Source organism: Saccoglossus kowalevskii, chromosome 13 (genome assembly GCF_978046115.1).
Source record: "Saccoglossus kowalevskii chromosome 13, keSacKowa6.1, whole genome shotgun sequence".
NCBI classification, from domain to species: domain Eukaryota; kingdom Metazoa; phylum Hemichordata; class Enteropneusta; family Harrimaniidae; genus Saccoglossus; species Saccoglossus kowalevskii.
In genome coordinates, this window is record NC_140653.1 from 11,973,358 (window position 1) to 11,987,021 (window position 13,664).

At 34.5% G+C, this 13,664-nt stretch overlaps 1 protein-coding gene across 1 annotated transcript in view; it reads right to left on the minus strand.

The window, feature by feature from the left end:
• Positions 1-787: 787 nt before the first annotated feature.
• LOC100372429 (ras GTPase-activating-like protein IQGAP1) overlaps positions 788-13,664 on the minus strand; it is a 56,747-nt gene continuing 43,870 nt past the window's right edge. The window contains exons 33-42 of the mRNA XM_006818264.3: positions 12,576-12,643; positions 12,079-12,211; positions 10,854-10,959; positions 8,676-8,817; positions 7,444-7,635; positions 6,537-6,651; positions 5,583-5,749; positions 4,639-4,773; positions 3,785-3,893; positions 788-3,495 (exon numbers count right to left, since the gene is read on the minus strand). Coding sequence (XP_006818327.1) covers positions 3,382-3,495; positions 3,785-3,893; positions 4,639-4,773; positions 5,583-5,749; positions 6,537-6,651; positions 7,444-7,635; positions 8,676-8,817; positions 10,854-10,959; positions 12,079-12,211; positions 12,576-12,643 — 1,281 coding nt within the window. The 3' untranslated portion in view covers positions 788-3,381. The remainder of the gene's footprint in view (positions 3,496-3,784; positions 3,894-4,638; positions 4,774-5,582; positions 5,750-6,536; positions 6,652-7,443; positions 7,636-8,675; positions 8,818-10,853; positions 10,960-12,078; positions 12,212-12,575; positions 12,644-13,664) is intronic.

Sequence of the window (13,664 nt, forward strand, 5' to 3'; positions counted from 1 at the left end):
ATACATTCTTAATGTGCCCAGCCAAGCATTCCATACACATCAGATGCTAGTGCCTAAAGCTACTTGTAAGATTGTGCCTGATTGGCTACCCAATCCTAACAGTCAGACCAATCAGAGAGCAGCTTGTTAAGTTTTTTTGTTTTCGATGTATCAAATTCTTCCTTGTGAATTTGCCGAGACTCAACCTGCATAATTCATGTGCACCTTTTCAATGACTTAATTATCACATTGCATTATGGGTAATGTACAAAATCCGTCATCGCTACTTTAATTCATATTAATATATACACATATATGAAATTTAGGGGTTTTTTTGAGGAAAGGGACGATTGTTGGATGCAAGAACAGGACGGTTCACATAGACACTAACAAATCAAGCACTGTCTTTGCAGTGACGTCATGAACGCAGACAAAAATTAAAACAAGCAACCTGAAATAGGTCCATTGCATTTTCGGAGCAATACCACCTCAGATAAAAAAAATTTAAAAATTCTGGTCAGGATTCTAGTTTCAAAGAGTTGCGAGTGTAACTGAATCTGCACTGTGAATGTTTGAATAAATGGTAGAAATAAGATTAATAACCGAGATGAATGAAAAACCAGTAGTTTGAATAATTTTTTAAAAATGCCCTATAAGGCATATGACAAAACATTTATGGACTGGATATGGCCTTTGCGTTCCTTGGTTGTATGGTTAAAGCACCATAGCAAGCTCAGGCACTTCCGCCATACTGCCTCGGGCGGCAAAATCTGTATCCAGTCCATAAAGAATAATACAACTAAAATAGTGCATTACAAGTATTTTTATTATATCACTTGTGCGACCAGCAACTTTAAGGGACAATAACAGGAAAGCAAAAACACATTTCCATACAGACTGCTATATATAATTTTATTTCTACTTGAAAACAAAAAAAAAGCAAGTCTTTTAATTGTCAATATAGACTACCGACTGAAAAAGCATTTACTACCGACGGAAAAATGATTCATTGTTTTCCAGATAGCAATTTCCACTGATGGTTTCAAAAGTAAAATGCTGTTCATAGTTTAGATATTTTAAAGTGTCAGTCTTTGCACAACATGCATTAGAATTTGTGTTAACACATGTTACCATAGAATATACATAGAAACACAGTGTTACCTAATGACTGTCGCTTTAAGAGAAAGCATGAAAACAGCAACTCACCAATCCTAGCTCATTCACATACACGTAAAAATGAAAAATTTGAGAAAGATACAAGTTTTTGATTATCGCATATACATACTACATACTGTAAATGGCAGCTTATTGATGACACCAGGGGGGAGAAAAATGTTATAAAACTAAAAATAATCTGAACTGCCGTTTTCTTTGCATAAACAGTACCAGCTGAAAGTATAAGTGAGAAAGTTCAAATATAATGGAACAATACCCAGAATTCAATGTGCAGTGAATAAACTTGTAAATGTAATACAACTAGAGTAAACTTAACAAATGGCGGAATCATGAATAATTAAACATGTATATTTTTGTTGTTTTGAAAGGAAACTGAATTTCAATAACAGAGCACAAAAATGTTTAAGTTGTATATTTCATAAAACGCATCTTTGGCAGAGATGCGAATACAATGAATGGCGGAGAATTACATCTCCATGATGTGATGTGGTAAAACCATTTATATACTGTAAAGTACTTTATTTACACTTGGAATTTATTTTCCATATTTTCGCTGAAGGGGTAATTCAGTGAAAATAAAATCCATCAAATATACCTTTTTTCCTACATTTTACATTCAACTTATCAAAAATCAGTCAAAATAAATTCTACACAAAACACCTCAAAAGTCGTTTCAGCAAAAATTAAATCCAGCTAAAATAAAGTATTTTACAGTATACAATACAATGCATTAACATCGATGTAAATGTTTAAGGAATTTGTGCGCGTTTTAATTATCCGTGGAGCAGAACATCAGTTATGACCTTCAGCGGGATTAGTCCATTACCCACCCTAATTGTGGAACTGCTAAGAAATCCATTTTGCCTTAGATGTCAGTTTTCCATGTGATCAAAAAAAAATTAATAAAATGCAAATGTCATTTTAAGTACATAATAGACATAGGACGGGATAATATATTGGAAGAATAGTTTTCATTAGTGCACCTGTGAACAACAGCCAATCATAATGTGCATCATTACAGGGCAAGCTCTGATTCAGTGGGACGGACCCCGGACATAACCAAGTGATATGCAATGATCACACAGTATCTTATAGATTAGAAATGTGTCTTCAACATTTGAGACCCAAATACCCGGCCTTTTATATATAACGTCTATTGAGACTAGTGCATTAACTCAGAGAGCACTTCCAAACGCAGGTTCGGTAATGAACTAGTTTTAGAATTTCCAAACCCAAAATCAACTGTTGCAGAGATTCATTTTACCAAACTGAAATTCATACAGCAATTTTAAAAATTAATTGCACAGTTGGAATGTTGCTAATGGCAGTGAAAGGTTTAGGGCTGAACCATTATTTCCTGGGGGGGCAGTTTTGGTTAGCGAGGTCAACAATAGATTTTTTCCTTTGAAAAACTATTTTTTGATTTGTTTCACCATTCATGCAAATATTTGTCCTCTGTAAATAGTCTTTTTGTTAAAAGCAAATACACCACCCTTCCCTCCCTCCCCAGCAATAATGGTGCAACTCTTAAAGCAAACAGAAAGACAGTTCAATCTACCCATACGTAAAAAAAAAAAAAAAACATTTTTAAAACTGGAAAAGAAGATGACAGTAACAGATAGACATTCAATGAAAAAAAAAAACGGAAAATACTAGCAATTTAAAATAAAGTAACATGATGATAGTGTCTACATAAACCGTCTAAATTTACATACTGGAACCAAATAAACTGATGTTTTACACTAATCTCATACTTTGTACATTTTAAAAAAAGTGCAACAGGGTAAGCTATATAATATTCATAATATTGAAATTACCAATGGTGGGGAAAAAATGGCAACTGTGAAAATTAATAAATCTATGATATTACAACTAACATACTAAACCTCGTATTTAGATATAAGGGAATGCGGTATTGAAAATCCATATATAAAATTATTTCTCACACCATATCATTTTATAGAAATTTGTGAATACAACATCAACAAACAGGGACACCTACGTAAATATGACACACTCCCTGTACACTTGTTTTGATTGAAGGTGGGTTTTCCTAAAAGTAAGGCACACATACCAGTTTCCCAAATCACTGAAAGTTTAAATACCTACTCGATACACAATGCTGTGAAAGTAAAATTCTGTTTCATCTTCATATTTAAAAAAAAATTATTTTACAACAATGCATATTTTTAACTAGTTTAAAAAGCGAAATAAAAGGTTTGGTTCTTATCTGCCGTAGAACTTCCTATTGATGAGGAAGATCAGCAGATTGACATTGACTTTGGCTTTTCCAAACATCTTCATCACGGCGACACCTTCATACTGTAACTGCAATAAATCCTGCAAAAAAAAAAAAAACAAAAAAAATACAAAAAAAACAACAACTTATTTTCAGAATTGTCATGATTCAGACTAGGGACCAATGACGGGCAGAGCCAGTAATTACCCAGAATCCAATGTGATTTGTAATATCTCGTATTGTTATATAAATCACAAAATAGCTGAATGTGCTACACTGAATATGGTAATTTTATATTGTTCATAACAACAATAACAACAATAACATCTAATTATAGGGATGGGCATTCGCATTGGCATTTATAATCCCCCAAAGTTTATTGAACCCTACCTGAAAAACCACCTCCACTCTCTCCATACTAACACCCATAAACTTGGCAGAAACTTGGAATGTTCCAGGAACATCAGTTGTACCGATCTCAAACATGACGTTCTTGAATCTGAAAAAAAAAAAAGGTCAGTCAATTTATTGCCACATCCTATACAAAACATGCGATTGAATACAGGGCAACTACTGTGCTTGTTGATGTATAGCATAACAATTCTGCATCTCTGGTTAATTGATCGATGCTGAAACACAAAGACTACACACTGAATTGATCGTAAACGAATATTTAAAGATGATACATGCTTCCTGTGAAGCGCTTTGTTTGATTTTTTGGGATTAATATGCTTTTATCTTAAGATAACAAACACTGTAACACGAGTATAGTTCCAAAATTCTTGGTTTAACTTCGAAACATGCCCTCATTAATTGATTAACCAATTATTATGACGAAAAATGCATTGTGTTTTACTAGTTATGCAAATGAGGTAAAATATATGCAGAGGATCAATATTAATGAACTTGAAGTGCAGTGGTCATCGTGTAGCAAGCATCCGTATTTTATGTAGACAAACTATTTTAAGGCATTGTACACATTGCTAAGAGTCCTTTATCGGAAATGAAGCAGCGCGACGACCACCATCCTTTTAAGTTTTTAGGGGTGCAAGGACAAGGGAAGAAATTTAGAGAATTAAGTTTATCCTATCTTGAACTTTTAATGGTTTAACCCCTTGAATGGCAGTGGACACTGTGCAACACACGTTTGTGTGAACAAACAAAGTACTTAGTACGTCTAATGGGACCCATATCGAACATAAGGCAACCACCATAAATTGTGGTGATTGAAGACAAATACTCACTGGTTTTCTGGTAATCCCTCTATTTCCAATATGACTCCCTTCTCATGGAGTTTAGCAGCAGTGTACTTAATCTGACCCTGTATTCTTGTCGTTTCTTTGTTAACAGTGAAAGGATTTCGCGCTTTCTGTGATTTTCTGAAATTAAAATTAAATGAAGTGTTTATCTGAGAAGACCATTTTCACAATCATCATTGTCACTGGTCACCGAGCTAGCCTTACTACATGGCCATCTTTGAATCAATATCGACTGAAACTTCAAGAAACATGTAAATTTAACAAAGAAATGAACTCAAATTGTTCATTGTTCAATAAGCTTTAGAGAATATGAAAATTTAATTAACACATCAAGTGGATTTTGTATTACAATATGCTTCTATTAAAAGGAAATACAATACATATTAGCATCGCATGCACATAAAAGTTAGAGCTATGCCAAACTATATTTTAATGATTTAGTACACAATAAATGTTATTTGTGTTGTGTCAGCTTCTAATACTACAGTGCCTGTAATATGGTTACTGTAATACAGTAACTGATATAGAAACTAGTACTACAATAGATGTAATACATGGTAACACTACAGCAGCTGTGATACAGTTATTGCAATACTACAGTGCCTGTAATATGGTTACTTCAATACAGTAACTGATATAGTAACTAATACTACAGCAGATGTAATACATGGTACCTGCAACACTTCAGCAGCTGTGACACAGTTACTGTAATACTACAGCACCTGTAATATAGTTACTGTAATACTACAGCACCTGTAATATAGTTACTGTAATACTACAGCTCCTGTAATATATAGTTACTGTAATACTACAGCTCCTGTAATATATAGTTAACTGTAATACTACAGCACCTGTAATATAGTTACTGTAATACTACAGTAGATGTAATTTGGTAACTGTTATACTATTTCTTCTTTCAGTAAACTTACTTTCCTTTCCTCTGCAGATTGTCCAGACAGGTCTTAACATACTGATGGTAATAATCTATTTGTTCCTCATAGAATGAAGCCTTGGTTTCCAAACCTTTCAAAGTATTACGTAGTTTCATGATTTCTTGTTTACGTCGTTGTCGATACCGTCGCTGGTTTCTGATATCCTATGGAGAATGTAAAAATGTGTAGAGTTACTTTTAATTTGTCTTAAACTGCGTGTTGTACAGTATCAGTTTGTACCATGTATCAAATCCAAGGGTACCGACAAAAAGCTTAAAAATGCTTAAAAATTTCACTGTTAAAGTATGATAAAGAGACGTGGGTCTGTTTTTTTCAACGGTCAAAATGTACAATTTTTCTTGAACCATGTCACCCAAATTTTGAGTTTATACATGCATAATCTCCTGATTAAGCTATGTGGCATGTAGAAATTAACCACAGTTTGTGGAAATAATTTCCTATATATATTAGTGAAAATGCAGGACGGTGGGCTAACAAAATTCATACAGGTTACATGCAACTGACAAAGTCCTTATAAGTGTTCCAATAACGCCATCAACTTCCCCAAAGCCATTGAAGCAAGTGCAAAAAAGATTCATACAATAATTTACAAATTACATTTGTATAGTCACAACAATGTGACATAATGACAGACAACTTAGTCATAGTATGTACCAAAACAAAAATTCATTACCTGGGTAGTATTTAAAAAGTGGCACCAGGGGATCGGAGATTGTCATAGCAAATTGTTTTCATAACATTATACTAATTAATAGCTCCAATGAGAAAGTTTTTCGCTATTTTGGGATGTTCATAGGGACTTATCTAGGAAGTTTGCTAACTCCTTGTATATAGCTTGTTTGCATTCGCTGTACCATTGCACTGGATCACAAGCTGTGAATGAGCACACACCAGTTTGTTCCATAAAATAATGTAATGAGAGAGACTAACCTGGACGATCGCATTCACGATGTCTTGATAACTATTGGAACTTGTCACCAAACTAGCTTTTTCCAATAACTTCAAATTGCGTCTTATTTTCTTCTTTTTACCTTCTAAAGGCAATCTAAAGTCACAGGGAAAGATAGATTAAATATCACAAACTTTTATTATCTTTTGATAGCATCTATGCAAGTTCAAATTTCGAGTAATATTTAACATGTGTATATTGTGAACAGTTTCATGTTCTCTGCCAAGAATCCTCCGGATGTAAAGATTTTATGGGGTTTGTGAAAAATTGCACATAAGTAATGACAGAGAAATTTTTACTGCCATTGTGATCTTCATTCGCATGGAAATGACTGTGCCAAATACAAACTTATGTACATGTAGATGTAGAATACTGTGGAATACTTTATTTTCGCTGGAATTAATTTTCGCTGAAAAGGCTTTTCGGGCATTTTGTATGGAATTTATTTTCACTGATTTTTGATGAGTTTAATGTAAAATACAGGAAAAAAAGTATATTCGCTGAATTTTATTTTCACGGAATCATCCCTTCAGCGAAAATAGCGAAAATAAATTCCAAGCGAAAATAAAGTATTCTACAGTATACAGTAAATGTTAAATTGACATCAAGTTTGTGGATGACCTTGTAACCCTCCAGCACAGCACGTCCAAATAATTTCCAGTGATGTACATTACTTTTTTGATCAATAGTTTTTCAAATACACAACCAGTATTTATGCAGACAATGATGCTCATTTGTTAATATGCAAATCAACTACTTAATATGCAAGATTAGTATTATTTTTGTACCAGAGCTGATAAGCAGTACTTACAACAGAAATAAACAAGCATGATTTAAAAACATGCAAATTCTTTTTCAAATTATGGGAGTCCAGGCATTGATACTTACCGACTGTCTCCGTAGACTGACAATGATCGCTTTAAACCCCCTTTTTTATCAGCTCGTTTATCTCTAGCTTCTCTTGATATCACCATATTTTGATGAGATTCTTCCATCTCATCTGAGGCTGGTATGGATAATATCTGAGGCAGGGTATCACCTGGTTGGCAATCAATCACGTCGACAATCAGCTGTTTGGTCCTGTGTATCAACAACAATAATTTGTTAACTCTTTGAATCCCTAAATCATCAACTTTTTGTCACAAAAAAAGCGTGCATATTTTTTCCTCGTACATTTTTACAGCATTTTTATCATGACAGGCAATGGAAATATCGTCAGCTGATCCAAAATTTAAAAAAGAATTTATATTTATGTAAGCACATTCACCTATCGAGCAAACACACATACATAGTGTTATTGCACACAACAGTTCCAGTTTTCAACTGAAAATATTTATCTGCTCGAGATCGATAAACATCAATAACCAGTTTGAGAAGAAACTGTCCTCAAATCATTCCACTCTTTATCTATTGAGGAGTTGACACTGGTGTTGAAGTTATAAGTAAATTCAAAATTAATTTTAATATTGCATCTAATCAACTTCGGGAGTTAAAACAAGCAGCCTGTCGGCTGAGATAGCTCCGCTGTTAGCAATGCACATGGCAATTAAAGAACAGAAGATATCATTAGAAAATGAACAAATCTGAGAGAGGTCGACATGTAGTACCTATATATGTATAATATATCAAAGCAATTGGACTTGCGGTTTTCAACAAGAAGTCGAAAATATCACTTTTTACCAAAAATGACAAAAATATTCACCAAAATTAGAGAATTAAAGATATCATTACAAAATGAACAAATCTGAGAGAGGTCCACATGTAGTACCTATATATGTAATATCAAAGCAATTGCACTTGCGGTTTTCAACAAGAAGTCGAAAATATCACTTTTTACTAAAAATGACAAAAATATTCACCAAAATTAGAGAATTGAAGATATCATCATGAAATGAACAAATCTGAGAGAGGTCTACCCAAGGTACATATACACCAAGTATCAAAGCATTCAGGCTTGTAGTTTTCAAGAAGAAGTCGAAAAAGTAAAACATTGACACGGACGACGGACGACGATGGACAATCACTCATATGATAAGCTCCGCTCGACAAAGTCGACAGCGGAGCTAAAAACTAAAATGGATTCAGTTGAGTTTCTATAAAGACAGAATAGTTTATATTACCTGATAAAAAGACTCTTAAGATCGGTATCATCCTCATCCAGGATTTCAAATTTATTATTCAAAGTTAACGATATCTCTACTTTAGCCATGTTATTCATAAACGTCTGAACAGCAGGGTCATTTGGATCGCCGGGCAATTCACCTACAACACAAATACAAGTCACTTTACACTGTTCAAAGATACACTGAAAACCATTTTTCAGGGTATTTGCACAGATAATACAGTTACTCTATATCTTAAAAACCCCAGTAAAATGTTCACTAGCTACAAAATTTTCTTTAATTCATTAAACTTCAGGAAAAATTAAAAATTGCCTCTCATAAAATAAAAGTAGAGTGAATATTGATTGCTTTGTTTGATTTTGTTAGGAGCCGATATTTTGTTTTGACAGTATATCTACAAATTAGGTACAGTGTGTATTTTTTGAAAGAGTCTTCTAATGCGAACTGGGACGACATTTTGGCGTGTTAGCTGCGCCCGGGAAGTGCACCGGGTGTGTTTTTAAAAGTAATTCTTCGTCAATTGAAACTGCTGAAATTAGGTTCATACAACCACAAAGTTAAAATAAGGCGGCCATGATAAAACTCAATAAATTTCAATCATTGCTCCTGAACTTCTTCACATTGTACATTTGTGACCTGGAAGATTGCAACGATTAAGTACCACAATTTCTGTTTTAAGATTTATTCTGTATAATAATATAGACAGGAGTAAAAATTTCTATAGTATTGCATACAGTGGAGCATTATCTCATGGGGTTGCAAAAAAAAAAACAAGGAGAAATTACAAATATTTGTAGCAGACTCTAGACAGCCATTTTGAATGTCATGGTTGGTTATAGAAATGTGCGTTAAATCTAATTCTATACCCACAGTGTTCACAAAAGCATGTACACAAAGACAGTTTCAAACCAAACATCCATATTTCTGACCAAAGACAACTCAGAGGAGGGCAAGATGAAAACAAACTGCAGAATAATTAAGCAATAAACCACCGCCGGAGGCGGGTATACCACGAGATACAGCACAATTCACGACATATATGCACGAGCGGAACATAGCAGATGCTGCATGTGTACTTTGATTGTGGGTATTAGAAATTAGAAGTGGTGTCAGATTCTGCGGGAGTTGGTCCAGACACTACTATGCCGGTGTTTTCTGGGGTACGGATGACGTTGTCAGAAACACCCGCTTCGATCGCTACGATCACGTCTCTATCAGAGAATTTGTTTTTATACCCAAAACTGCGAGGCGGGATACTGGACATTCCTTCTTGACTATGATTATTTGTGAGTTTGTTTGTGTAAGACCGAACACTAGCTTCGTTTTTATGTGCCGTGAAATACATAATGTGTCTGGGTTCAACTCCTGCCGAATCTAAGACAGCGCACGCAGTTGCTCTAACATAATGATGTGTATGAATTGTCAACAAATTTGCTGCTATCGAAATCTCTTTCATCACAGATCCCAATTTATTTTCACGAATACCAGACTGTGTCAGTGAGTGTTACATTTACACAGGGACTCTGAATCAACGCATTTTGCAATTAGGACAAATACATTTTGAAATGCTGCAATGGGACAATTTTCACTACCGGTAGCATACTTTAGCTTGTGTTTCGAAATCGTCAAGGTCAATTTCATTAAATTTGGCAAAGCGTTTCTTTCTCTCCGTCTGCACGAATTCTTCGGTTTCTGCAAGAAAATCTTGCTCTGACAACTCCCGAACGTGATACTCGGCCATGTCTATGTTGCAGACAACGAAAACATGTCGCATGCAAAAATTAGCATGCAAAAATTGTAGGTTGTACAATTTTTTTTATTTAACCACTGCCAAAATAAAATATGTATATAATATCTTCATGCTATCAAATTACCCCAAAATGTCCCTAAAATTTAAATGCTCTTCCCTTTATTTGTTTACGAATTGAACTTTTATTCATATTCAGAGGCCTTATTTGGAACACCATAACTGTGCATTATGCTCTATTTAACCATGGCTTGCATAAATTAAAACAGTCTCCCAACCAATCACAATGATGCATTGATGGCATTGATACACTGGTATAATATAATTTCAGACAATGAAATACAGATATGTAGCATAGAGGTTGATAGATGATAGAACAACAGGTATGCCAAAGAGTCATGTGAGTCACGTGACTAAATCAAAAATACCAATGAGATCTTCGATGTCTGGTTGTTGGTCACCTAAATCCTCCAATAATTCATGCAATGGATCGTTGGCATCTTGCGTGAGAACGTCTTGGTGTTCGAGGAGTAACTGGAAAAGAAAATTTGTTCATAGACATTGTAATTTTTTGAGTGCATCGAGAAAAACGGCTATATTCAACCAATGAAAACGGCTATATTCAACCAATGAAAACGGCTATATTCAACCAATGAAAACGGCTATATTCAACCAATGAAAATGGCTATATTCAACCAATAAAAATGGCTATATTCAACCAATGAAAACGGCTATATTCAACCAATGAAAACGGCTATATTCAACCAATGAAAATGGCTATATTCAACCAATGAAAACGGCTATATTCAACCAATGAAAACGGCTATATTCAACCAATGAAAATGGCTATATTCAACCAATAAAAATGGCTATATTCAACCAATGAAAACGGCTATATTCAACCAATGAAAACGGCTATATTCAACCAATGAAAATGGCTATATTCAACCAATGAAAATGGCTATATTCAACCAATGAAAACGGCTATATTCAACCAATGAAAACAGCTATATTCAACCAATGAAAACGGCTATATTCAACCAATGAAAACGGCTACATTCAACCAATGAAAACGGCTATATTCAACCAATGAAGCAATGAAAACTGCTTTATCCAAACATCGATTATACTAATTTCTGATTATTCAAATCTATTTGCATGGTCCAATTAGGCCAGACTTTTATTATCCCCTGTTTCGCAAACCCGCCAAATGAACAGGAGCCAAAAATGAAATAAAAATAAAATTTTATTTCAGCGTAATTTCTCGCGCTTGTAAGCGCAAAAAATTGCTAAAAAAATATTATTTTTATCTTCATTTTTTTACCGCCTGCCGCATAACAAGTCCAAGTTGCATTTACATGGGAGTATCATGATCAAAGTACCGAAGTCTCACGCAGATGAGAAACAAGGTTATACTTGGAATAAAATTTTTATTTCATTTCTTCTCTCCGATCAATGATCTCACTTACAATTCTTTGAGAATCACACAAATCTAATGGAAAAAAAGAATTAATTTTATTTTTTTTTCGCCCTCCTCAAAAAAATTTGCCTTATAAAAACCAGAGAAACAAGTAATAAAAAAAGTCTGGCCTTAGTAATTCAAACATACAATTCTCTGATCTACCAATTATGACTTTGTAGCACTATACTTACAGCATGGGTATCACAGATCTCTCGTGCAGAGATATAAATAACCGGTTTGGTCGTTGTAGTGAAGTCAGAAAACTCATTCATATTAAATTTCTCTTCTAAATCAGGCACTTGACAAACAGCAGCAAAGTATTGACTAAAAAACAAAGTCATTAACAAGTCATTGTCGTACATGCATATAAAAAACACTTGTCCAGAACATAAAGAAGGAAATGACACAGCAGTAGTATTATTCCTTCACTGTTGTATATATTTACATTGTATGGATACACCCCCCCCCTTTCCTGCCAAAGTAATGAGATCAGTTATATTTTATACACATTGTATACATTGCCTATATCAGAAAAGGCACAGAGTGACTCCTGTGTTACTTTAAATCACTGTCAGTTGTACGCTAATAACTGTACACAATAAATTATGGCAAGAACTCAAAATTACTTCAACGTACGAAGAAAATAAAAAAATAACATTTGAATCAAGAAGAATGAAAGACGACTTACCGAAATTTGTTGTGCGCCTCTGATATATACTTGTTAAGTGAAGACATGTACTCGCTTTCTCCTTCAAACTAAAAATAGAAATTGAACGATTTAATAGTTGATGATTTTAGTAAAAAGAACAAATTTACATTTATACAAATTCATGCAATCCACAAGACACATTTCGTGAAGTGCCCCGAGAATGCTGGTCAAGAGACTTTCTTTCCTCATGCATTTTAAATAGTCCCTAAAGCTATAATTCTTTAATGATGTAGAATTTTTACTGATCAGTTTCAAGTCAAGTAGTAGTTTTTCGAGAAATGTAACATTTTTCCATTACCATATTACAAGTTTGCATGCATATACCTGTGCTCTCGCTATCGCTCGCAAATGTCGTAAATTACGAAATTTGGACAAGATTTACGAACAAAATAAATATCTATTAGTAGGATTTACGAACACATTTTGTACAAAATACCCTCGCAAATCGCCCTCATTTAATTGTCAAGACTCGACTGTGATCATCACGCGTGTTACGGTTTGAGTGATTGCCATTTTAAAGTTAAACAATATCCCGTTACTTCTAAGATTGCAACAATTGTTACATGGTGATCGCGATCAACACGGAACTGCCACTGAATATATTTTTCCACTCTAAAGTTATTTTGGTGTCATCGCACATGCGTAGTTTAGTCGACAGGTGTTTCAAGATACCCCGCGACTTTACTCTCAGTATGGGACGGTTTCATGTCGCCCTTATCAAACACGTGATTTGTTTATTTATTGAAAATGGAGACTACGTCAAAAAGGAGCAGACAACTGCTCGAGAAGTATTTTTCACGACGAGATGGAGAAACCGCTAAATCGTGTTCAGAACCAGAAACCCATGGGTGTCCTAACCCTGACAGCACCGAGAAACGGAAAGTTGATCGTACTACAGCACGATTTCAGAAATAATGGAAGGTTAGCTGCGGTTCCGTAGCTCTTTGGTGCGACATACAATCTAATTTTGCCCTACCAATTTCATTTGGACGTCTTGTTTTTATTTTTGTTGCTGTATGTCGAACATGGGCCGGCCAGTGTCTGTCACGTAAATAATGCGGTCGGCAA